At 33.4% G+C, this 26,744-nt stretch overlaps 1 protein-coding gene across 4 annotated transcripts in view; it reads left to right on the top strand.

Annotated features, from left to right (window-relative positions):
- The window catches only part of LOC138318115 (sodium/calcium exchanger 2-like), a 69,889-nt gene that overhangs the window by 6,108 nt on the left and 37,037 nt on the right, over positions 1–26,744 (top strand). For all 4 annotated transcript variants that reach the window (XM_069260226.1, XM_069260227.1, XM_069260224.1 and 1 more), the window contains exon 2: positions 689–2,504. In XM_069260226.1, coding sequence (XP_069116327.1) covers positions 739–2,504 — 1,766 coding nt within the window. In that variant the 5' untranslated portion in view covers positions 689–738. The remainder of the gene's footprint in view (positions 1–688; positions 2,505–26,744) is intronic.

Here is a 26,744-nt window from a genome sequence, read left to right as displayed (position 1 = left end):
TATTTTTGTGTGATGTACTAAAGCAAGTTAGTTTAACGTCCTATTAACAGCCAGGGTCATGTAAGGACGTGTCAGATTTGTTGGTGGAGGAAAGCAAGAGTACCCGGAGATAAACCACCGACCAGTGGTCAGTACTTGGCAATTGCCCCTCTTGGGATTCAAACTCGCGGCCAAGAGGTGGAGGTCTTGTGGTCATATATTGAGACATCTAAACCACTCAGCCACCACTGCCCTGACATGGAGTTAAAAAAGAAATCTGAAGGACCTTCAATATATTCTAGGCCCAGTTCTACAATTATTTCGTATCTTAAACTTTCTCGGTGTAGGAATTAAAACACTGTAAAAACAGAAGTTAAGGAAGGTTCTTTTTTAGAATTTTTCCTTAACTTCTGCAATGGTTTTCTAGGGAAATTCATTAAAGTGACTATAAGGAATGTTTGTGAAACTGGGCCTAGACAATATTGATATTGTCTTAATAGTTCTAATACCTTTAGGAAACTATTGATGCTCAGTTAGTAGGTCCAGGAGATGGATTAATAGCTATTTTGAATCAAAGACTTCAATATCGCCAGGTTTGACTTATTGTAATGAAACAGTAAAGCAAAGTGTATCTCAAACATATCAGAATTTTGGAAATGCGAGATTTCTTTGTGTATATCATCTAATGGCTTCTGTTTATCTGTTGCAGGTCTGAGGGAAACACTGAAATTGTGATAGCAGAATTTAGAAAAATTCAAAATGGATAATTTGTACAAACGGTTCACCATGTCGGTTGGAATGAAGCCCCTTGCCCTCGGCATTATGTCCATGGCCTTACTGGACATGTTAACTCTTTCCGAGGCTCAGACTGTCACAACATCAGCTACTGACAATGTTACAGATGCACCACAAGGATGTACTATGGAAGCAGAAGCATGTAAACCTGGTGTGTTTTTTCCATTGTGGACACCAACAAAGAACCTCAGTGTTGGTGACAAGGCTGCAAGAGCCATTGTTTATTTTGTAGCTATGATTTACATGTTTTTAGGAGTCTCCATTATTGCTGACAGATTCATGTCCGCTATTGAAGTCATCACTTCAAAGGAGAGGGACGTTGTCATTCGAAGGCCAGACGGGAGCACTCATGTGGTCAATGTCCGAGTTTGGAACGAAACTGTATCAAACTTGACCCTTATGGCTCTTGGTTCATCAGCACCTGAAATTCTTCTTTCTGTTATAGAAATTTGTGGTAAAAATTTTGAAGCTGGAGACTTAGGTCCAAGTACCATTGTAGGTAGTGCTGCTTTTAACTTATTTGTCATTACAGCCATTTGTGTATCTTCTATTCCTGCAGGGGACAAACGTACCATCAAACATTTACGAGTATTCTTCATTACGGCAAGTTGGAGTATATTTGCTTACTTATGGATGTATTTCATTTTGTCTGTTTCATCATATGGAGTAGTAGAAGTATGGGAAGCTGTTATTACCTTTATCTTCTTCCCCATAACTGTCCTTACTGCATACATTGCAGATATCAAATTTATGCCACACAAATTTTTGTCCAAAAAGTACAGGGAAAGTCGGCAAAAAGGAGTTGTGATTCAGTCTGAGGGAGACACGGAAATGAATCATGTGGATGATGTAGTCTTCAGGGATATCAGGAACGTTGCTGATGTGAAGGAACTCATGGTTTATGAACAGCACAGGAAGGAGTACATGGACATCATGCGTAATCTCCGTAAAAAGAATCCAAACACCGACATGAAGACCTTGGAAGAGATGGCCGAGCTTGAAGCAATTAACAGAGGACCAAAAAGCAGGGCGTTTTACCGAATTCAGGCTACAAGGAAGCTGACTGGTGGTGGAAAGGTGATCAAGAAGGCCAAGATTGATAGGAGGGCTAGTGTAGAAGAAGTGAAGGTGGAAGTCCGTGACCAGTTCACCACAAAGGTCTTCTTTGATCCAGGTCACTACACTGTAATGGAGAACATAGGCACTTTCTTCTTGACTGTGACCAGGGAGGGTGGCGACCTCAGCAAGACCATGTACGTGGACTACAAAACTGAGGATGGCTCTGCCAGTGGAGGTGCAGATTATGATTATGCTGAAGGAACCCTTGTCTTTTATCCTCATGAAATCCACAAACAGATTCCAGTAAGCATCATTGATGACGAAATCTTTGAGGAAGATGAGCACTTCTATGTGCGCCTGAGCAATGTTCGCCTTGGTGATGCTCAGGGCATGTTTGACAGCAGTGCATCCCAAATGAAGGTCAAGCTTGGCACACCGTTTGTAGCTACTGTCATGATTTTGGACGATGATCACCCAGGAATTTTCCTCTTTGATGAGAAAATGGTTGTTGTTCCTGAAGCCATTGGACAGACCGACATCAAGGTTACTCGCTCATCTGGTGCCAGAGGTACTGTGAAGATTCCCTTCAAAACTGTTGATGGATCAGCTAAGGCAGGAAAGGATTACGAACCAGTCACCGGATTTATTATCTTTGTCAACGATCAGACTGAGTGAGTACATTATGCATGTTTTATTTACTTTTTTTCTTTCTCTCATTTTGTTAACAATTGAGAAAAAATTCTCCTTTGTTGGATTGAGTCATATAATGACTTTTCAAAAATCTTTCGAAAGATATTTGCATGGCTCTACAAAATATATATAAAAAAAAAAAAATCAAAATTAGCTAAGATTATTCCAAATTTGCATATTACAGAGTTATCTGAACTTGCGGGTAGGTATTGATTGTGACGTCATGTGCTTGAGAGCGTAACGTCATTCATTTCGGAGAAAACAATGTGAATTGCGCTCACAAAATAATGACGTAACAATCGATACCTACCCGCAAGGGAGCTAACTCTGTAATATGCAAAGACGGAATATCTCAAGTGAAGCTTAATACATGCATGCAGATACATTTAGAAACCAAGAACAAAATATAAACTACTGCATACAGATTTTACAAATTGTAAAATTGGAAATGAAGAGTAAAGTTCAATGAGCGTGCATGAGGAAATCTCCCTTTTCAGTGTGATTAGAACTAATTTTCTAAATTATGAATTGAGACACATTTGTAAATACATTGCAGCTAAATATGATGTAAGGAGTATGTAACAACTTTTTTTTATGATTTGCAGAAGGCATACAATTGTATTGGGTATAATAGACATTACAGTGCAATGGAATATACGTTGTAGATGTATAAGATCTGGTTTCAGGAAGAAATTGATTCATTCTATACTCTGACTAAGATTAAATTGATTTTCCACTATGTTCCCAGTCCCATATGTTTGCAGATATATCAAGTTTCACAAAATTGATTCTTTCTGTATGTCTTTGGGTGGTACCTTTATTGCTTAATTGTTGAAAAAGGCAATTTATGGTGGGCAGTTTGTTTTCTAGAACTGAGGGCAAAATATTAAATATATTCAGGCCTCTATGACAGAAAATGTTCTAATTGGCAACTTGATTCAGAAAACAAGTTCCAAGATTCCTTGCCAGATGCTTTCTTCAAAACAAAACTCAGAGCAGTAATTGCACTGTAGTATACAAAGATTTAGCATTCTTTATTGCATCAATTTATCTAAGGTTTATCAGAATAAATGCATATTTGTCTTCTTGATCATTAAAGATACACATTTTTATTTAGGTTTCTTATACAAAATGGAAATAAAAATGTGAAGTATATTTGATTTTCAATATTTCAAAGATTCTTTTGAGATACATATATAGGATATAACAAAAGATGTGAAGATTTGCAGAATTTATTTGCAAAGTGTCTGTCATAAAGCTTCACTAAAACCGATTATCCGAAGCATTTGTTACAATAAAAACGCTATCTGACATACCAATCCAATTTACAGCAGTCCCAGCTGAATGATGGGCCAAGGGTTTGTGACATTTGGGTGTTTGAAAAGACAAATGACGGCCCACTAGTGGGGAAAGGCTTTATATGAGCCATTGATTTTAAGCTTAAATTCACTTTGTTCTACCTTGACAATCATGCATGATCAGCTTAGCTTTAGGGCTATACTGTTCCATATGATACAGTCAGTTTTAATGAGCCCCTAAGAGTACATGTTCATTGTGTATATGAATTTTCATACTTAATTTGTGCTTTATTTGTTTCACGACCATTAAAGATGCTCCACCTGCCATAGAGCATAAACAGTATTCATCATTTGAACATTATATAAGTGTTTAATCATCTACATATATATGTCTAGTTAACACAAAAAATAATATAAATTGATTTATTATGCTTTTGCCAGTTTTTGGTACATGCTCAGTCAGTACTTCATTCCATATATATATAGGAAATAGTGCCACAGGATTTTTTCTGGATGCAATTAATTGTTTTTAGTATTTTTATCTGGAAGAAAACTTAGAAGCTGAAACTTTTTAATTGTGGTAAAAAAGTGTAAAGGAAATAGCTGAAGAAAAATAATAAATTGTCTGCTCCTGTTTTATTGAGAAAAAGTACTATTTGTCAGTAGTGGAGCATCTTTAATATCTGTAATATTTAGTGCCCATAACCACAATCAATATCTCTTATTTCAAGCTTAAGTCTTTAACTTTAATTTAAACAAAGATCAGTTTGCATGGTGCTGCTACATGTATGGTTATCAAGAATAACTTAACAATATTTTCAATCACAATTTCACTATGAAAATTTTAGATATATTGAATGCATGTTATGTAGTTATGATCTTCATGAAAATTGAAATATTGTCACAAGATCTTGGTGTGCTTGCCGGAATCACAAGTTTACAAATAATGAAAACTACAATGTAAAATACTAAATGAATAAAATTACATATCTTGGATTGTTGATTAGATTAAAATTTAATTAGATTTGATTCCTGGTACATGGTAATTTCTCTAGCTTCACAACATATAACCTGATATATTTCTTCGAATCATTTGTTCTTTTCATTTTCTGTGCTTTAAAGAATATGAAGACAAACCCTGAGCAATATATGTTTTTAATCATTGCCATGAGTAATGATGTAAGGGTTAAATGCCATCAGTGACTTTAATTTACTTCCCTTATATTTGCTAGAAAGGTGATGTATACGGACATATGACTGTATAAGAAGCTATAGGACATATGACTGTATAAGAAGCAGCACTCGTTGCCCATATCCTGTGGCATAATATGATGTTATTTTCAGACAGAAGAGATCCACTTCCTCACAGTTGGATAACTGCTAACTGGCTGGTTGAGTAATTTCTTGACAGGGGATTTAATTACTATCAGCATGATAATCCCTTTGGTAGATGTCAACAACTACAGATTTAATCATAAGAATAATTATTTATTATGTATAATATTACACTCATTGCCTTGGAAAATTCCTCTACTGTAAATCAAGGTTAAAATCTACTAAAATAGCTGTAAAGATATGTTTATTTTGTACAAATGAGACTGAAAGATGTACTATAGCTAGACACTTAAGACAGATATTTATAACTACATTGTATAAATAGAAATTATGATTAAACTTCAAAGTTAATTTTACTTTAAAATAAATAAGTTGATCAATATAGCTTGTAAAATTATTAAGGTAAATATAATGTCTTTCAATAAACTTATTTTTTTCTCAATTTGGTAGAAATTATAATGATGATGAATAGGGCTTCGACTTGCCTATCGACTAATTGACGAGTATCGATTTTAACGCTGGAGACACAAGTTTGATTCCTGACACTTCTATAGTGGAGCCAAAATGATATTCCACTGTGGTGCCATTGAGATTGTGTGGTTGATATTTTCCCTATAATTTCTAGTAGAAAATGAAAAAAAATGTTTATAAGGAACAGGCAATGTAGCTATTGGTTGACAAAGTCTTTAGAATAGCTTTTATTGTACAGGATCTGCCCTCCGTTTCACCCACACTGAAATTAAAAATAAATGAAAAACCTGATTAGTATTGATTTGTATTGGTTTACTTTAAATGATACTTGTATCAGTAACATCAAATATATAGAGAAATATATATATGTATATATTTAATCATATTTCATGGAATAAATATAACACTGCAGTGTCAATGAGTTATGATCTAACTCCAATCAGAAGCCTATTGATAAGTTCAATTACCATACAGAACATCTATAACAATCATAGGAAGAAAAAAAATAATGACAAAAAGCTAAATCAAGTTTACAGGTATCAACAACTTTCTAAAGGTTTGCATTAACTGAATAGGTGACCTAGATGTAAACTGTTACTCATTTCAAATATGTTTAATCCATTTCGCGAGGGATAACTTAAATTTGTGTAATCATCACATGGTCTTTAATCAATAGTGTTGGATCCAGCCAACATCTGGTATAGTCTGGCGTAGATTTCCATCTGTTACACAACCTTAATACCAAACAAACAAACTCTCTCTATACTGATTCATTCCTTCTACATTGTTCAACAGCTGGTGGTCTCTTTTCACAGGAGATACATAGGGATCGAGCTATAAATATAAGATACCTAGGGTTGTATTGGAAACCAAGAACTCACTTTATTATATAGTGTACTACTCATGTCTGTTTATCGTCTGTAAAGTCTGCCCTCTATGTACAGTACACCATCAATTACAGGAAAGTGAGTAAGAAAATTATATTTAAATAGATTAATGCAGTGTCAGGGACTCAGGGTGTAGGAAAATCCCCGCAAAATGTATCTGGAATAAGGAGGGTGCTGGGAAAAATCTCTTTCAAATACCTATTCATGTACTTTTAACGTAATAATGTAAGGTTTCTGACAGACATTGGTCCATATGTTCATTGGGAAAAAAAAGTTTAACAAAAGTCCATCTTTGCTCATAGTTTTAAATATAATATATTTTGAGATTTTTAAATTGTAATGGTGATTGTCACAACTTGACATTTTCATCAATAAAAATCAATGAAGAAAGGAAATAGTTGGCCAGTAACGCTGATGAATACAACTGCTGAAAACTTTTTCAGACCCCATGAACATTTTACAAAAAGAATCTGAACAAAAGAAGTAGTAATTTTATATAATCAAACATTTTCTGCTTGGAAGGGTACACACGCACAGTAATGCAGGCTTTGTCTTATAGAATTTGTTAAAGTACATAATGGCACATGATAAATGGCCTCTTTAATTGATTCTGAGAGGTTGACTTGCAGTTGTTGTCTCACCCCACTGTCTAGCTCTTGGACTCCCTAGAGGAAATTGATGATTACAGTATATTAACTTTCTTGTGATGTGCCAGTACATATAGTTTTCACTCTTGTTTTAATCATGATATCATCTGTGTTTTCAGGGTACTGTAAGACAGCTCTTATAATCAGGTTATTGCAATTTTCTCCTACAGATGGGGCTTCCTTTTGGTTTGCAATATTAGATTTTACTCTGTCTTTCTTTTTGTTTTCAGGTTCTTTACCTTTAGTTTTACCTCATGATTGTATTGAAAGATTCTCAGATTAGCTATGCGTTATTGTCCTATTATCTGTTCTCGTTATATGTTTTTTAATAGTTTTTTTAAACAATTTTATGTTCTTAATTTAACTCAATTAAACTCATTTTCCTTCACCAAAATGTAGGGTGATTACTTTAGTTTAGTCGATATTCATCTTCAGTACTTTTGAATACAGGCGGTTATATACTTTTTGAGTGATTTTTGCTAATATTCACTTGTTCTATTCTTGTAAAATCAATTTAGATTGGGACATGCTAGAAAAGTCTTTGTATGGTTGTTTTCATTGAGAGTGTTTCTTGCGCTAAATCTAGAGTGTGGTATCCTGAATGAGAAATAAAAAAACCCAAAGAAAATAGGGGGCATATGGTTGCAAATAACCCTGAGTGATGCTTGAGAAAGATAGGGAGACTGTTATCAAGATTCTTATCAGATAGGGGTTGAAAGGGTGAAAGTATTGACGTAAGTTATTGTGTTAATCAGGGGATGTGTTAGCACCATGTAAGATTATTACCAGCCTCCTTATCTTTTTAACAATGCAAATAGCTTCAAAGATTTCATTGATACCCATACATGTGAACCATCTATATGCAAACAGAGAGCTGAACACTGTACCAAGATGGTACTCTAATGAGCTTTATGACTTTGAAATGTTCTAGTTTCACAAGGAAGTGATCATGCGTGAAGATACACTTAGCTCAGTGTTGAATTTATGCCTTTTGAGATAGCTGATTGGAAGATAGAGGTACTAAAATAACTCTTAAACCTTTAAAAGATTATTAAAAGATTATGATGAAAACTATGTATGCATAAAGTAAAGTGTATTGAATGATAGTTTAATAGTGTCCCAACTTTGTCAGGATGTTATTAATCCTAACCTGAGAACTACTGGAAATTAACTGATACAGTAAGCATGCAGCCATCTCTCATATTGTCCATCCCATCATTGAATTTTGTGAGATTTGTCCTACTTTGTTATATGTCAGAGTATATATACAGAGTTACTGCCCTTTGTGTTTATCAACTTTGTGAAAGCAATGCTGTAAATTGAATTGTGTGTGTAAAAATTTCAATTGGTTTCAGAGTTAATAAATGTTATGTATGCTTTACTTCATCTGAAAACTATGCATGGAGTTAATTGCTTGATGATACTTTAATATCAGACAATTACCCATTACTTAGTCTTTAAAAATGATGAAAACATTACAATTAGCTACTGGTAATGAAATCTTAGTGTGTTACCAGGAAATAACATTTGCATTTCAAGCTAAGTTTAAGAACTGCCTTCTCAAATTTACAGCACAGTTTGGGTTAAATTAAAACTTAATGGTAAGCTACCCTATACATAGTTTGTTGAACATTTAGTCAAGGCTAGTTACACACCCACTATCACAGAGATGTTATTATGTAGTACAAATATACTATACAAACACACACATCAGAAAATAAACTTTCTGTGTCTATACTATAAGTCTTTGTACATTAAGATTGTAGATACTAGATATGTTCGTGGGTATTTTTATATTGTATTGAGGCTAATCATTCAGTCTTTTGAAAACTTTAAAAGTTCAGCTCATTGTGCAGCAAACATATTGTTTGAACATATAAACGAACAGGGAAAAACAAATTCTGTAGAACAATACTTATAATAATAGCCTAAATATACTTACATGTACTGTAACTATAGTCATGTGTACAGACCTATGTTAAAATCATTTAACATAAAATCATAAAATGCATTTAAATCATTATTGTCACATTGCAACATCTTAGGCAAGCTACCCTTTGAAACATTATCATAAAGTTTTACGAAAATCAAGTCACAATCGTATCACAATTGTACTGATGTTTGTAACAGCAGTCTACAATTTTGCATTAAAGTGAAAATTGATTAAAATCTTCCATTCCTGGACCTGTTGTTGTTAGCAGCCAGAGAAGCCTGACTAACCATTAAAGCTGACTTGTTACTGGGCTCCTAATTTACACTGGAGGGTATATAGATGAGTTTGAAGTTGATTCCTATTAGAATCTATATAATGGTATGTTTGTGGGGTGTAGATGGAATAGGAGGACTTGTTTTTGTTGATGTCACTGCTCGGTAGGACACTGGTGCTAAGCCAGGATGTATAGAGCTTATAATGATTGATAGGAGATTGATTTTCTCTGTAAACTGTAGCAGTAGAGTATAGATATGTGGGCTGGGCTATGATATATTTCTAGGCTTGATGAACCAGATGGCCATACTACAGAGACTGTCCTTCTCTATAACATGTACCCTTATTTCTGTGTTACTGGGGATACGTTCAGTATTGTCAGTTAGACTCCATCATTCACAGGTCTCTCTGATAATTAAATAAAAGCTTCTGAATCCTGATACATTTCAACTATAGAAGAAACACAGTACACATGTGTGACTATTATACAATAAATTAAGTTGACAATACTGTTGACCAATCAACTTTACTTTTGTGGATGTAGAAAGTACATGAGTAGGTAACATGAAAGCTACCCTAATGACTGAGACAATGCTATGTGTATAATATAAATACAAATATTTTTGAAGATTTCTTTACCCCCTACATATATATATATGTTCTATATTTAGGTTGCATGCCTTTTGGCTAAAGGCTAGCCTATTTAAAATACAGACATTTTAAGGCTTTTGACAGGACGTACTATACTAAGTGTAGATAATTAGGTCAGCCTTGTCAATTACTACTTCTATAAATCACACTTTATATATATAAAGGAATATAGTCCTCATAAACTAAATAGGTTATCATCATAAAAACTTCAGAAGACATCAAGTTGTATCAGGATTATCAATTTTGATACCTACAGTTAATTTGTTAAATGTGGCATAATAGCTAGGCCATGATTTTGTTTGATAACTGTGTGGGCAGAAAACGGCACTTACATAATAACTGTAAACCCATTTATTTTCATGGTGACTTATGTTAGCGTTCTAATTGTCTAACAAAATTTCCGGAACAGTTAACTTTTGCAGTTGACACTAAAACTTCTGTATGACACTAGTACAATCTTCCACAGCAATTAATGTAAGAGAATTCTGATTGTCTATAAATAGGAGAAATGTAGTCACATGTGAACATTGTTGGATTACAGACTTTTAACCATTTTAAACCTGACTGCATGAAATAGATATTCATTTAAAACATTTTTATAAATATAACATGAAAAGAACACAGGTGTTAAACTTGTAGCAATATCAATATGATATAAACACATTCACTGATATGAGATACAAATATCCCTAGTCACGTGTTCAACCAATAAAATATTCAACTACATGATTTATAAGTAAAATGTCCCTAGTGTTATACAGACCAATGAATTATTTAACTAGTTTCTGATCAGGTAAATGTCCTTGGAGATTATCACTTGTAAATAATAGATATTGGATTGTATAGTAAAATGGCTAGTGCTTTTCACAAATGTTTTTAAACTAAATATATAATAAACTATCATTTTTTATCCTTGATAAGTCTAAGTTGATATACATTAGTTGCATGTGTGGCCAGCGGTGACCAAGATGTTAAGATATCCCAATATTTTTCACAAGCCCTCCATCTCTTGGTCATGAGTTTGAATCCCATGTGGGGAAGTTGCCAGGTAATGAGTGCTTGTTGGTGGTTTTTCTGTGGGTACTCCGGCTTTCCTCCACCCATAAACTTGGCACACCCTGAAGTGAGCTTGGCTGGTAATAGATCATTTATCAACTAACCAAACCAAACCTGCCGGTATACACAACCTTAATGATCATCAAAATGATCAGGACCAGGTAATGAGTGCTTGTTGGTGGTTTTTCTGTGGGTACTCCGGCTTTCCTCCACCCATAAACTTGGCACGCCCTGAAGTGAGCTTGGCTGGTAATAGATCATTTATCAACTAACCAAACCAAACCTGCCGGTATACACAACCTTAATGATCATCAAAATGATCAGGACCTGGCAAGCTGGTTTATATACAAATTTTGCATATGAAACTTACCACTGAAATTTAATTGAGATACATAATTTCATTCCAACATGTCTTTGATAGAACAAATATAGTAAAGTTCAAAATCAATTTTGCATTGAAAATTGATTGAGCAAAAAAAAGATGTTTTCCTGACTGGATGCATATATAGTAAATGATAGAATCTCACTTTAAGCCAGAAGAACAGATAAATTACATTAAGAGATATAATATGTTCATAGATATAATGATGAATAAAATGAAGTGTTAAGTTACTGACATCAATCTTTCCTGTACAATTATAAATTATTTCTTTTTATATTACTACAAATCGAATTTCATCTGGATTTGCTAATGGTTCATTAACCATGTTATAAGTGTTTTATGTATCTCCAGTACCATCATGTTAACTCGGTATTGTCACATCCTGGTTTCTAGTCTGTAGTGTTCACAAACTATGTAGTAAAACTGTGTTATGTTATGTTGGTCACACATGTATGCACATATCAATATTTTCATATTGATCTATAAATAGCCTAAGTAAATAAGTTGACTTCATCTATTATGGATACACATGTATGCTATATAGTCACTTTCTTTTCTTTCTTTGTACTTATAAGCTTTTGTGTATATATTTATGCTGCATTCAAAAGACAAAAAATTGTGCCATTCAGTATAGTTAATCTGAAGTAATAGAAATTCTAAAGGTTTTAATAGGATCTTTATCCCCCTCTTAAAAACTGTGTCATTAAAGGCTATGTAACACACAAGAGGGTTTCTATAATAGATAGCAGATTTAATGATATGTAAAGTTGAAATTTCTCAACAGAAAAATGGAGATAATGAAACTGATTTATCCTCCCTTAAAAATATTGATTTTAGTTGCTTAACATTAAACTTTATACAGGTGGATTAGGGTTAAAGAACTGAATTGTAAAAAAATTAACTGTGGTTGAAAAATGACTTTTTTTTCTCAACTTGTTTCATTAATAGAAATTTTTTTTTTAATTTTATGGGAGCTATTTCCAATTATTGAAAGGTGATGTAATGGAAGTTTTCAATCAACTGCATGGAAATTGTTTGTAGTGTATAATCTTTTACTTTAATGTTTTTGTCCCATGCCTACACATTGGTCTGATTGGTTTAGTGAGTGTTAATAACAGGCTTGCGTTAGTTACCCAGGCATCGGTGCTATTGTGAAGCTGCTGATGCTGATTTTGAAGCAGATCCCTGAGACGTTATTGTGTACACTATGCTCATTGCATACAAATGGGGAAAGCTCTTGGTAGAACAGTTATGGCTGCAGATTCCTTCCACCATCATGTGTGCCCACACACTGGGGGTTGCATAATTGTTTCCCTTGACAACAGTGGGGATGATGTTTCCAGATATCTGCTGAGGTAGTAACATATATGACATAATGGCATAATTTCCCTACATCACCCTCAGGAATTTTACCCAGGGGTGACAGCAAACACAAGGTTGTGATTATAGGATGGCCTCTGCTTTTGGGGCCTGCATTATCTCCCCTGCAGTGTGCACCATGGTCTACATTTGCAATTATGTTGAATATAGTTGAATAGTTGTATATAGAATGCCTTTAATTATTTGTCATTTTGCAATAGGACATTCATAATTTTTGCCATGAAATAAATATACTGATTATTTGATAGCATTAAAAAAGCTTTCCACTGCTTATTTCATTCATTACAATTTCAATAATTAAGTAATTAAGTTGCATTATTTGGGTTCAGTTTAGCTCTCTCTGACTCTATGTTGAAAATTAATCCTACCAGAAAGCTCAAAGTTTATACATTTACACTGTAGCCATCAGGCAAAGATATCAATTGAATACTCCTCAAGTCTAAATTTCAACAGACAATGTATAAATATATGTGTAAATCTAATTTGGCAGAAAATTCAACTTTCAAACACCTTTGATAATATATCAATGACTGGTTATCTGAAATGACCTTTCAACTTTAAAACCTCAGTAGAAAGTTGTGATAATTCTGAAAATAATTGCTGACATAAAGCTCATCCCCCGTGAAATATTTATCTTGTTGTATATAAATTAGATCCATTTGATTGCAGCTGTTAATGCCATCCCTAAAACAGGACCATGCAGCAATATAACCCTGATCTGAACTGTGTGTCCTTCAACTTTGACCCGAGTACCATGTGGTGTCTGAATGATCATTGTCACACTTAATTGTCTTTCGTGATTGATGCTGGTTGTATAATGATATCATTAGTACTATAGACCCCTTTATGCTGCCTCATCCAGCATACATTTGCACACACTAAATATGATGTTCTGGCTGTTTTTTCATCAATGGTAACCCGATCCTACATAACAATTAGGTATAGGGTTATAGCAGCTCTATAGATGTCATGTTGTTGTAGATCTGAAAATAGAACTTCTGTACATATAGCCATCTGGTTATTGTGTTTGGACATTTAAACATCTGGCTCTAATTTCGGAATGAAATGGCTTGATGAAAAACATACATTGACTACAATCAAGAGTTATCTGCTCTTTGATTATTGAAAAAGATATCATTTGGAATATCATTATTTCACATCCTCTTCAATATCTAATTATATTGTCAAAAATGTTTTCATATTAACTTTTATTTCAAAGCCTGAAATCAATATAATTCTAGGATTGTCGGATGCTGTGTATTTTTTGCACAATTTTATTGAGATCACAAGCACCACAGTTATAATCAAAATTTTAATTACTGTTACTAATGATAACTTTCTGGAACTGATTTAATTATTCTGTAAATTAATGATATATTTTTAAAGCTTTCTTTCTCACGTTGCATGGACATACTTCTGGCATTTGCTTTTGGTGGTTGATTTTGTTTTACGTTGAGGTTTCTTAATTGTTCTGCTGTATTGTTTCTTTTGTGCAGGGTTCAGTGACATGATCTAGGTGCTTATATTACTGGTGTTTCTACAACTAAGTCAATAACCCTGTTTGACATTAACTAACTATCTACCCCGAATAATGTTTTTTTCCCAGAACTAAAATGTTTGAACCCCTGAAGAACTAAAATGTTTCCATAAGTCCCCGACTCACAATTCACTTTGTAATTACCAATTAGCCTCCATGGCTAGTCATGGTTCTAAAATTTGAATTCAGTTATGAATTTGTCCCAACCATTTCTGGTTTTGTCAAGGATTCTTTTCAGGATATTTTCATAAATAGGATATTCAAATACACATCAAGACTAAATTGTTACTCTGACTCTGAAAAACACTTAAGTGAATGTACTTGTACATTCCTGTTTTACATTTTGAATGACATCAGGGTAACAACTGCTGATTTAGTTACAAGTTGATAGACAGTTGAAAAGTATTATATTGCTATACTGTATGAATAATTAATATATATCAATCACCAATATTAGAACTTTAATAAGTTAATGTTGATTTTTATGGCTGAAGGCAAACAGGCACAATTAACTTTCTCAGAAAAAGACCATTGGAATTGAAGATTTATGATTGTCAAGAATATTACTGACAATTATATATCACAATAAAGATGTTTCCTATTTCAACAAAAATCATTAATCTTTGCTTGATATTGAATGATATGCACCAAAAAGCAAATACAGCACATACATGTTTTCAAATAAATCAAATATGTAGTGATGGTTTATTTCTTGAAGTATCAAAGGTTTTGGTATCAGTTATCTTGAAAGAAATGATTAAGATTTTATCATTGGTAAAGAGAATGATTGACAGCTAGACCAGATTTTATGGATAAGATATTGTGTACTGTATGCATGTCCTAAGCCAACTTAGAAATCCATGTACTGTCACTGTTTTTCATTTGAACACAAAAAATAAAGATCAATATCATTGACTCTGTCACTACATATCTTCCAAAACAATTGATTATGGGTAATGAAGGGGCTATCTTTTGTTGGCACAAGGAAGAAATAAGCAAATTGTTGAGAGCTATTTCATGTTTTTCTGTTGAAGTTGAAGACTTGCCAAAGTGAAAGGAAATATCTGCAAATTTTAATCTTGCTTGCTTTTATTATATTGGAGCTATCTCTTTTGAAATCTCAGACCAAATATCTTGACTTTCAGTGTGGTTGTAGGAAGGTCAGTTGTCACCTTTGTATATGTCCATTTCTTCTTTGTTCCTGATTCAAGTCATTTCATAGAAGTTGTTTTCATCTGTAGCCAATTGTCTATTTATGGATAAAAATAAGGTACATTTTATCTTGTGTTTGGGGTAAGTGGTTTGTAAGCCTGAAAGGATAATTAAATAGCCTTTCCAAAACCATTCTGGGCAAAAAAACCTCTAAGTTCTATAGTTTCAATAATTGGATCTATCTAAAACTGTTTTATGCATGTTTGCAAGACATCCAGTATTGTATTTTATTGCACAGGAAGCAAGTACTCAAGCACTGGGCACATTGAGATGGGTACAATCCCTAAGATCACACAAACCAGACATTAATGAAACCGATTAAGCTTTTACACCTTAAATAAGAAAAAAAATGGGTAAAAACATTTCTTGTAAAATTAACATGTTAAATTACACTGCTGGTTGGAAGACTTAAATGCTGTGTTTCAATGAGGTTTAATTAAAGTTTGGGTCACTTAGGCACAAACCTCAAATTAAATTCTCGTTTATGATATCGGTTTAATTGATTTAGTTTTTAACAAAATTGTACATCTTCAGAACTAGACAAAATCAATATTAACAGCAAACACGAAGGACATCAACCTCCAAATTTGATACGGATATCAAAGAGTTCTTGGCAAAACATTGTGCAGGCAACAGGTCTCAGGCCATCAATAAGGTATCACTACCAAACACTGCATCATTTGCATTTGATTGTCTTAAATCTGTTTTGGAAATATAGGAATTGCTTCCACTATTCTTTCTGCATCTTGCATGGAAATTGCTGCAGAGGTCCATTTTCATCTAGTGGTACGGTTAATAGCCAATGCATTTATTACTGAGGGAAGAACTTCTGATTACATTTTAAATTTAATGGAATATTAAAGTGACTGATCAATTAAATTAAATAAGAAGCATTATAGGAAACAAAACAAAAATGTCAATTAAAAGCCTTCCAAAGTTCCAAGTCATCAAGTCAGAGAGAACAAATGAAAACCCTAACCCTAACCATAGAGGTTAGCATTGACAAACAAAACCATTTCCTAGCAAGAGCAAAGCTTGGCAATTAAACAGAGAAGCAAATGCAATAAAAAACGTGATACCTACACTAGTAAATATTTAGTGAATAAACTTGAAGAGAGAAAAGGGACACTGCTTCTTGTTTATTACAGATACTCAAAATATTAAGTTTGTCATAAACCTGAATGTACCATATGCTACGAAATGATAATGTATGCTCGCTTCCAGTTGCTCTTTAGAGGTTGTTTTGCCATTTTAAGATAAGTGTGTCCCTGCTATCTTCATTCACTAACCTCTGGTATAAAATACCTGGTTTTGTCTGTATATTTCTCTACATTTCTAGTGATCCTTAAATCAAAGTTTCTGACATTTTTATTTTTGCTTAAATGCTGATAATTAATTGCACTGTCCAATCTAAATGGTGGCATTAATTAAGCTGTCCCTTTTTCAAAACATGGATCAAGAGCTTACCATATGTGATTTGTCACCTGAGAAATTTGAAAGTTTGGTAATTTTATATATATATGCATGTGTATACATTAAGCTAATTAAATGTTGTACTTATTTCATTAAGGTGTTCTTACTAATTAGCTGGTTTTACACATGAGAGCATTTATAATGGTCTTAGTGAATTAATTGTTTTTGCCTAATATATGTGTAACAACGTCATGTTGGTCGGAATATGCACCGTTTGAACTTCAGTTATGTGAAATGATACTTTGTTTCATGTTGGTCTGTATTTATCTCCTACTGAACATCTTTCTAGGATTATTTAGGAAATGCAAATATAGTTTCTCGTTGACCAAAATCCAGAATTACTTAAACTCAGAAGTGGAGAGATAGTGGTAGAATGTCTGACACTTTAACTAACTGATAACCAATGTGAGGCAAAAGTTGTCACATTTTAACAACATTCATTATGAATGTATTCATATGTACCTGTTAGCTTCATTAGGTTATGCTCATTATGCTTGGTAAATTCCTGGAGAGTTTTATTGATTTTTCTGGTGACATTTGACAAACTCATCATCCTAGTGAAATCACAAGAGACTAAGCATAATTTGACCTTAATATTTCATCAGTGAGAAGTGTTAAATAAAATAAAGATGCCATTGTCTTTGTGTGGAAGTAGTTGTGCTGTAACTGATGTCGAATTTGAAACAACACAGGGAATATTGGATATCAATATATACGAACCTAAAACAGTGCTAGCTATAGAAAATATAGGTATTATATGATGTAAATTTTGAATGAGTAGAACCACTTCATTAAGATTATTAGTTTTTGACAGGAAGCATGCAGGAACTTGTATGTATCTTGACTTTTTTCAGCATCTGCTGGATTAGCAGAACAATATACCACTAGTTTCTAATTGGCTGTAGTTCTGTTTATTCTCAGAATAGATGTATATCTACTACAACATTATCAAATTATAGCAAGTTTTATAGGTACACGTATACGTATCATCTATAATTCAATCGAAAATGTTTTATCTATAAAGAAATTCTTACAAATATAATATGAAGCCCTTCGAACACCTTTGTTCTTTGTTAGAAATACAGGGCATTGACCTTTAAATGTGTTTGAACTTTTTGGGAAATTTTGATGATCTGTGAATGATGAAATGCAGCAATGAATCTTTATAAGAATTTCGGAGCAATTATCAGACAATTCTGAAATTACTGACGATTCTATGCCAACTTATTTTGATCCCAGATGTAAGAATGGATGGTATTTTGTCTCTGAACACTGATCTATTTCAGGATCATAAAGAGAAGTAAAAAAGTTCCAAATCAATCTAGACCCCAAAGAGAAACCTCACCGGAAACTGAACAGGTTATGGCTTCCTCTGCTTTATAACTTTCCCACTTGGTAATCTGGACTTGAAGTCTTCATTCAGTTCTTTATCTAATAGAATACCGTAGCTAGGATCGGAACAATACACAGCTTGCAATCATTATATGTTAAAGGTCTGGGGAACTGAAATGCCATATGAACCTAACCTAGACTCTAATGAATGGTAATTTTATAGTTACGTTCATTGTTATGACGGAGAACTGTCGAGGTTAATATATGAGAAAGCTAACCTTGACGATGAAGGTCACGTATGAGATCAGCATAGGTGTGCAGGGTTCTCATCAACAGTTTGGCTTGTATTCCTGGTGTGGTACAATATGTACAGTAACAAAGTATGGCTGACTTGATTATCTATAAACAATCTCACAATGTTACACCAACAGTACACTGACTGAAGTTGATGAGATAAAACATAGTCAATAGGCAGAGTCATGTAGGCAATAAACCTGTAACTAACTAAATCACACATTGTTGATTTTTTAGCACTTACCGGTAACCTTTTACTTCTAGTGACCGAATCTTAATAAGGAGAAAAAAGTTTAAAATTGAAATGAAATCTTCAAAAATATTTATATTCATAATTTGTATAGTTGATTGGTTTATTCTTAATATGTTATAAACCGACTTTCTTTCCCGTGCAATTTATATTCGTGAATTCTGCAAACAAGGTAAATTCGCTAATGTTATCTCCAAGCAAAATAATATCTTAGACCATTTTTACACAATCAAATTCAATGATATCCCAGTTCAATTTTAAAAATACTTGAAACTTAAAGATGCTCCAGTGCTGACAAAAGGTATTTTTCATGTAAATGTTCATTGTCCCACTTATAGCTTTCTTTGATATATCACAAATCATTTTAGTTAGGGTGACATTACTGTATGGCTAGGTTTCAATTGACTTTCGATCTAGAATGGCCCATTAGATTTAGATATAAAACATGAGATGATACTTGTCTATTCAATATCAATTTAGAATATGATCGATGATACAAATTCATAATCATGTAATATGTATGTGTTACATATGACTATAAGCATCTCAGCCACAGTTTTAATCCAGCATTGTCTCTGTTCTTATTATATATTCATTAAATGTGGGCAAGAAACCACAATTAATTCATATTTTGTGTCACTTTTATGTGTTAGCTTGCCTAAGGACAGAGGGCTATGAGTGTAATGTGCTACTCAAATTTAGTTCTTCTAAAAAAGGTGTCATCCCCTATAGCTTAACTGATATTGGTGCTGCACCGTATCAGGAGTATCTCACCTTCAGATATTTACTAAAGTGCGTATTCCGTTAGAACTGTTAAAACTACATACTCAGGAAATTGGATTTAATGTGTTAAATTGTTGCTAAAATACTAAAAATATGACCTGTATAACTATTATGTTGTTATGAAGTTGTTGCAACATCCCAGGTATCTAGTTTACACCCTGCTAATTACTCTTTCTTTACTGATGCATATTCATATGTATATTTTATTCTTTTTCTCAACATATGAATGCGGAATTAATTAATCATTTCCTCTACTGCAGGTCAGTTTCTCTAACTTTTTCACCTTCAAAGTTTGACTTTCCTTACTATATAGTAGCTAAGTTATCTTACAAAATCTTCATCTGATTTGTGGTTTGTTCTGGACAAAAAGTTGTCAATTAAACACACAGCTTTGATTAAGTCATCAGTATCTAGGTAAATACATGTTCCTCCAAAGTTTCCATCTGAAATGTATTATCCAGGGCTACAGAATCTCCTGAATGCTATCCCTAAATTACATAGATAGACTTGGTAAACCCTGTAATACAGCCTGGTATAAAATATATATAGGTATATGAGCTATACATATGTAAGGGATTATGACTTGTAAGCTGGGCTGTCAATAGTGTTATAGGGATGCTAACCAGATATATCTCTACACATATGTGTATAGGGCTTATTATTGAATGCGAGCATGAGCAGTTCTGTAATAAATTATTACAAACACTAGGCCAATACTAAAATTTGTTCCCCTCATTAACATTTGTCTATTAACATCCATTTAGATATGTTAATTTGACCTGTCATAATTACAGGTTATTGTCATAAAGATAATTAACTGATGGATAAATACATGAACAAAATACCATGTATACAACTTGTACTTCTAGATATAGGATGACTGACAAATTACTGACGACTAATGCACATTTGATCTAAAATTACAGTTACGACAAAGTGGTTTTAATTTCTAAACAAATACCTGGTAAGTGATGCTGAGAATCCTTACCCTATTTGCTCTACTCTTTCACTCTGTGTTGTAAATTTAAAACAGTGAATAATTCATTATGATTGATTAAATGATATCAGATTGAATTGATATGTATTGATATTGATTTTATGTAGGTATATCTTGATAGGCTTATTTACAAGGACAGTAGTGGGTGGAGGATGTTGATCATGATCAGATCACGCTCCATTTCACTGTGGCGATCTGACAGCCATCTGTTAACTATAAATACATTTACCTGTCTGTGTGGTTTTCCAGCTCTTCTTCTATATATATATCTTCATAGACACAAGCACTGTAGCTGGGCTTACATTTCAGAATGTCTAAAAAGTGCTGCCATCAAAATGCCTGATAGACATGAAAAAGGAAAGAAATTAATGGATTTTGATATATATACTTGATTACACCATGATAGATATAAAGCTGACATAATGTCTTCACTAATATACATGATGTATAATTGTATTCAGTATAATCACTCTATTTTACATTCCTACATGTGGATGCAGGTGTCCTTATAGAACATCTACATGCAATGTACTCTAGATTTAATGCCCATTTATACACATTGAATATTCAATAATAGAATAGAAAGTTTAAATAAAGTTCAATTGTTTCCTTGGATTTTATTGCTTTAACTTTTATAGAGAAGCCTTTGTATTGTTTTATTTCCTATAATTTTCAGAAAATTGCCATTAATGGTTTCACTGTCTGCTGTATAACGCTTCTAATCCAGACTATTTCAATTGATGTTGGTTATAAATTGAATTTTTACAGTACCTTACATGGCAGCAGTAGCTTGCTGAATTTATGTGTATACAGACAAAATTTAGCTAAATCCAAGCCATGTTGAACTGTTATGTATAAGGAAACTGTTCTACAAGACATTTTACCATCCGCCTTAAAGGAAATGGATATGAAAATACAAGAGCAACATGAGTGACCTTTTGTCCTGCAATGAAGATCTTCATGATATACATTCCTATTAGATAAGCATTGAAATGAAAGCAAACATCTCTAGATAAACAAAAATCCTATTTGTGAAATTAAGTTACTATGGTAGCAGCCCAGGTTTTATGCCCCTCCAATGAAATCTCCAGTGTACTGTGCCTTTTTCCTGATGTATATGGAAGTGAGGACATTTATATGTAATACATATATTGGATCTTACTATCAATTACCAATCATGGATGTACACAAGATATTTGAAATTGACTGAAGCCAGAGGAATTAATACTCTGATCTACAGTTTAATCCTGGAAAAATGCTTATAAACAAGGTCACCAGGAGAGATATATCCTGTACTTGTTTAAGCATGCTTTCATTTGTGTTACAAACCTAATGAAAATTTAATCTGTTATTGTAAATATTATTGCTATATTAATGGAATAAAGCATGCTGCAACTGGTGTGATGGGCCTTATCATGGCTGGTTTAGGTTGGCGCTGCATTGTGCTGTGTTATCAGTGATGGAATTTGGCCTGATGTCTGTAATAGCCATATACCATTTTTCTTCATCGAATCATTGATCTCCTGGTTGGTCGCACTTCTCATTAATTGCTGACGACTGGATGTCATTGTATTGATTTTTGGTGCAGAATATGAATAAATGTTTGGATTATTGTTCGGAATTATTGGTTTGGAAGTGTTCAAAGGAATTCAGGAGGGCAGTAATAGGAAAGAGATCAGAAAGCTAGGCTAATAGACCTGTATTATTTTGGTTGAGTGCTAGGCTTGTTACTCTGAAGAATTAGTTTTGCAGCATGAATTCAATTCTCTATAGTGTGGTTTAATGTTGAGGATTTATTGCTATTCAGTAATTGATTTGCCAAGTTTGTTACTGCATCTTTTTGGAAGTCAAACTCATTTAGTTGGAAACTCATGCAAGAGCTGTTAAAGGGATTTTTCTCGCATGGAATCAACAGCACAAAATTAATATGTCAGTCTTCCTTGATCACAGAGTGCCTTGTTTGTATAAAGGAATCCAACAATGGCTCTGATGTTTAATAAATGTTGTTCTCTGTCGGGCTGGAATGGTAGACTGTGTTGTGACAAAAGAAAAGTGATGTGCCAAATAGAAGGCAAAGTGTTGCAGGAAATTGCTGCTACCAAATTGATTTAGTTGACTTAATCGTCAACATTCATTACGTATATTCTGTTTCAAAACATTCTTGCAATATCATAGTTTTCATCAACAATGTTTTGTAAATGGTTAAGTTAAATTTGTAATGATATCATTTTATATTATGATATTGTTGTTAATATATCTAGTCAAATTATGATGATGTATAACAATGTTAAGTTTTTGTGTGTTTGGATGAGCCAAGTTTTAGAACAGTTAGTTCAGAATTAGTTTTGGAACCAAATGTAGAGTCATTGAATTGATATTATGGCTTTTCTTCGTAGTTATGTAGCATTATTAAGTACTAGTAGTAAAACACAAGTAACGATGAATAATACATAGAGAGCATATGTTAAGACATTATGTCAGTTTCCAAATGAGAGTTAAAGCTGTGATACAACCTAAGTGTATGGCTTTTTAGTCAGTGAACAAATAGGTGTATCTGTTTTAACACGAATCCTACTGTTAACAAAGTTCTGGTAATATAGCCACATAATGGTTTTTCCATGTCGACTATGTAAATGGATGCTGCCTTGGAAGCCACGGATAGATATATTACTTTGACCCAATCTGTGCATCAGAGATGGTGCATGTGGCACTATTACACTGTCTTACAGAAAAGGCAGTAGTGTTCAATGCCAGATGGAGTGGATTATATAGAAAGGATCAGTTTACACATTCCAGCCAGTTCTAGAAGACAGCCATAGAGCGCTTTCTTTCGTGCCAGAGCTGGGAAAGCTGTGCATCAAGATGTACTGTAGTATACTGTAGTATGAGCCCCACACTCTCTCTATACCACCTCTAGATAAAAATACATTACTGATGAGTACATGGGGCATTGCCACCGGTTTATGTAAAAACAAAGATAGCATGACTGAAGCACAAATAAGACATTTATAATTTATGTGTATTCTGGCATTTAGTTAAAAGCTTTATTTCTTCTTGGGGAGGCTTAACTGATGGATCATTGATTTATCTGTTGGACCCCGACTGATTTGCTCAAGATTACATATTGTATACCTTCAAAAGCTCATCACTATAGATAGTTCTTTTGTGAATTTTACATTACGAGGTCACACAGATGCTTTTGACAAGTGTTTCTGCGGTGAGAACGAGAAAATAAAACAAATGTAAAAGAAAAGGATGAAAAGGAAATGATAATTTAATGGTTGATTTACCAAGGCTTATCCTCACATCCTCAGTATCACTACATTTCATGTTGGCATTAATTGACTTCCAAGTCTCAATGCAACATTATATTGAAATATTGGAAATGAAAAAGATCTTATTATTTTTCTAAGCTTGATTCCAGACTAAAACAGTTTGACAGATAACAATTAAGTCTGTCAATTGTTATAGCCAAAACAAGCTAGGTTTGGGTTTTATTGGTTTACAACCATATTAACAACTGGGATGTCACCGGGGTCATGTAAGGACATGCCAGGTTTAGGAACCAAGGTGAAGGAAAGTCAGAGTACCTGGAGAAATACCATTGACCTATATAGCTATGGGTACTCATGATCAGTACCTGGCAACTACCCAACATTGGATTCAAACTCACGACCCAGAGGTTGGAGGGCCTGTGGTAATATGTCAAGACATCTTTTAAACCACTTAAATTAATTGCACACCATGGTGCTTAGGTTAAGCCAACACAAAAATACAAAAACTAAACAAACAAAAAAGTTTCTACTTTGATATAATATTCCTGTATGAGGCCTCTATGACTTGTGGGAGATTTGGGTAGAAGGTACAGTAAATGCCAGTTGTTCCTGATGGAATGTATTTGTATATTACAGTATTTCTTTTTACAGAATGTTGGAGGCAAAATCAAATTATTGAAATGGGGATACAAATGTTAATATATTTTACATTTTAAATGTTAACTAAAGTACTATTTTAAAAGTTATAAATAGTGCTGATATAGCATATAGTAGTTTAAGTCCTTATTATTTATTACAGTGAAATATATATGTCTTTATTTTCCTGGTCACTTGCCCAAACAATTGGAAACTCTAGATTCATAGACACCAACTTATGATTTGACTACTGTTTTCAGGTATTGAATTTAATAGATTCTTGCAGTGCTATCATCTGACTTGACGTAATACTGTTAACTTGACAGTATTTATTAGGTTATTAATTGTAAAGTAAATTCAGTTTAACTGTATTAGGAGGAGGATTCAATTATCACGATCTAATCCCTAAAGGATAATTCCAAAAAATACACAAAAGATTTAAGGTAAAAAATGTGAAACCTGTTTTAAATTTATGCATATATGTGGGAGGTATACCGATAGGTGTCAGAAGGTAAACAAGCCAAACTCAAGGTTTTCTGTTTCAACCCATTCCCTGTAGGACTGTTGAAGACATGATTAATGCCAACATCTAAACATAAAATGGAATCACACTTCAATTGTTTTCATTTAGATTTTTTTTCTTAATCATCATTATGGAAGGGTAATTTCATTGTTTATTACTTACTTAAATCCTAAAGTCAAGTAAATGTATACCTGATGGGGAAAATTGTCTGGAAAATGTGTTTATGTAGTGAAGCGTTTAGAGTATCGATAGGAAATGCGCCAATGATCTGAAAACGATTGCATGGCAAGCATGCTTGTTTTCTTGATGCAGAACTCTGTTGGTGAAGTCAATAGAACAGCTGTTTAGTCTCTCGATTGATTTGCTCAGTAACCAATGCTCATTAAGATAGCACTTGATTCTTGATTGATTTCCATTTGATGGTCAACAGTTTCATGTGATCCTGCATCCAGATCCCATGTGTCGGATTCGGTGCCAGTGGAAACTATGGCAATTTTCATTACGATGGGAAATATCCAAATTCTCAATTCTGTTAATTTTAGTTGACATGTTGCAGATTGTTGCATTCTGACTTGGTTATGCCATTGCTGCAGTGTTGCTGTACCTCATGTCAAATTAACTTGAGCTGTTTGATTTCATGTGATAGAATTGATTATCTGCACACCAGTGTTTTGTAAACCAGTCAACTTATTGATTCAGGCCATTGTTATTGAAACAGTCAAGGTTACGTGTATAACAGTTAACTTTATATAACCATTAGTCTTCAGCAGGTGAAAAATTAAACTCTAGCACTTCTCCAGATTTTTTTCCCAGAAATTTCAGAATTATGTTACTGCAATTATGATTACAATTAATCTTACAGTTTAAAATGTATAAAATTTATTTTGGGTTTATATATATATATATTGCATGGTATTAGAACTTGGCATAACTTAGAAGGCTAGAAATTGCAATATTTAAGACATATCTGAAAATTCATTCCATCATTATAATGAATTTTTGTATCATAAGTCAAATGATATTGTAAGCATTTAATTGATTAATTGTTTTGCTAAAAATAATGTTGTTAAACTGAATCATAATTGTAACTTTACATATTGAGATATGCTAACAATACATGGAGGAAGTGGAAAGCAGCATTCAATTGTTGCATCCGGCTTGCAGTTTATAGAAACGTAGTGGTAGAATTGTCAGCATACTTGTAGGTTTTTTGGTAGGCTGTGACAGCTATAAGAAGCTGTAGCAATGATGTCCTTTAACCATCATTTAGTTTAGAAAACTAATTTAATAAGACAGGTTACTATTGCCTTTTAACAGATTATGATAATTTGAGATTGCTTTAAGTAAAACTAACTAAACATTTCACAATGCGGTCATATAAGTTAGCATAAATACATGTTGGTATGCTGACTAGACATTGACAGATTAAAGAAGTATTGTCAGCCTAGCCTAACATACAAGTCATGCCCATTGTATTTCACCGAGTTTGATCAATGTTGTATTGATTAATCTCAATTTTGCTCATTCATATAAAACTAGTTATTTCTAAGCACTCGGTAAACAATGAACTCTAGAAAGGGACTCAAGCCAGAATAG

This window comes from Argopecten irradians, chromosome 3, assembly GCF_041381155.1.
Source record: "Argopecten irradians isolate NY chromosome 3, Ai_NY, whole genome shotgun sequence".
NCBI lineage: Eukaryota > Metazoa > Mollusca > Bivalvia > Pectinida > Pectinidae > Argopecten > Argopecten irradians.
Note: the sequence above shows the minus strand (reverse complement) of the source record. Positions and strands in the feature narration are given on the sequence as shown.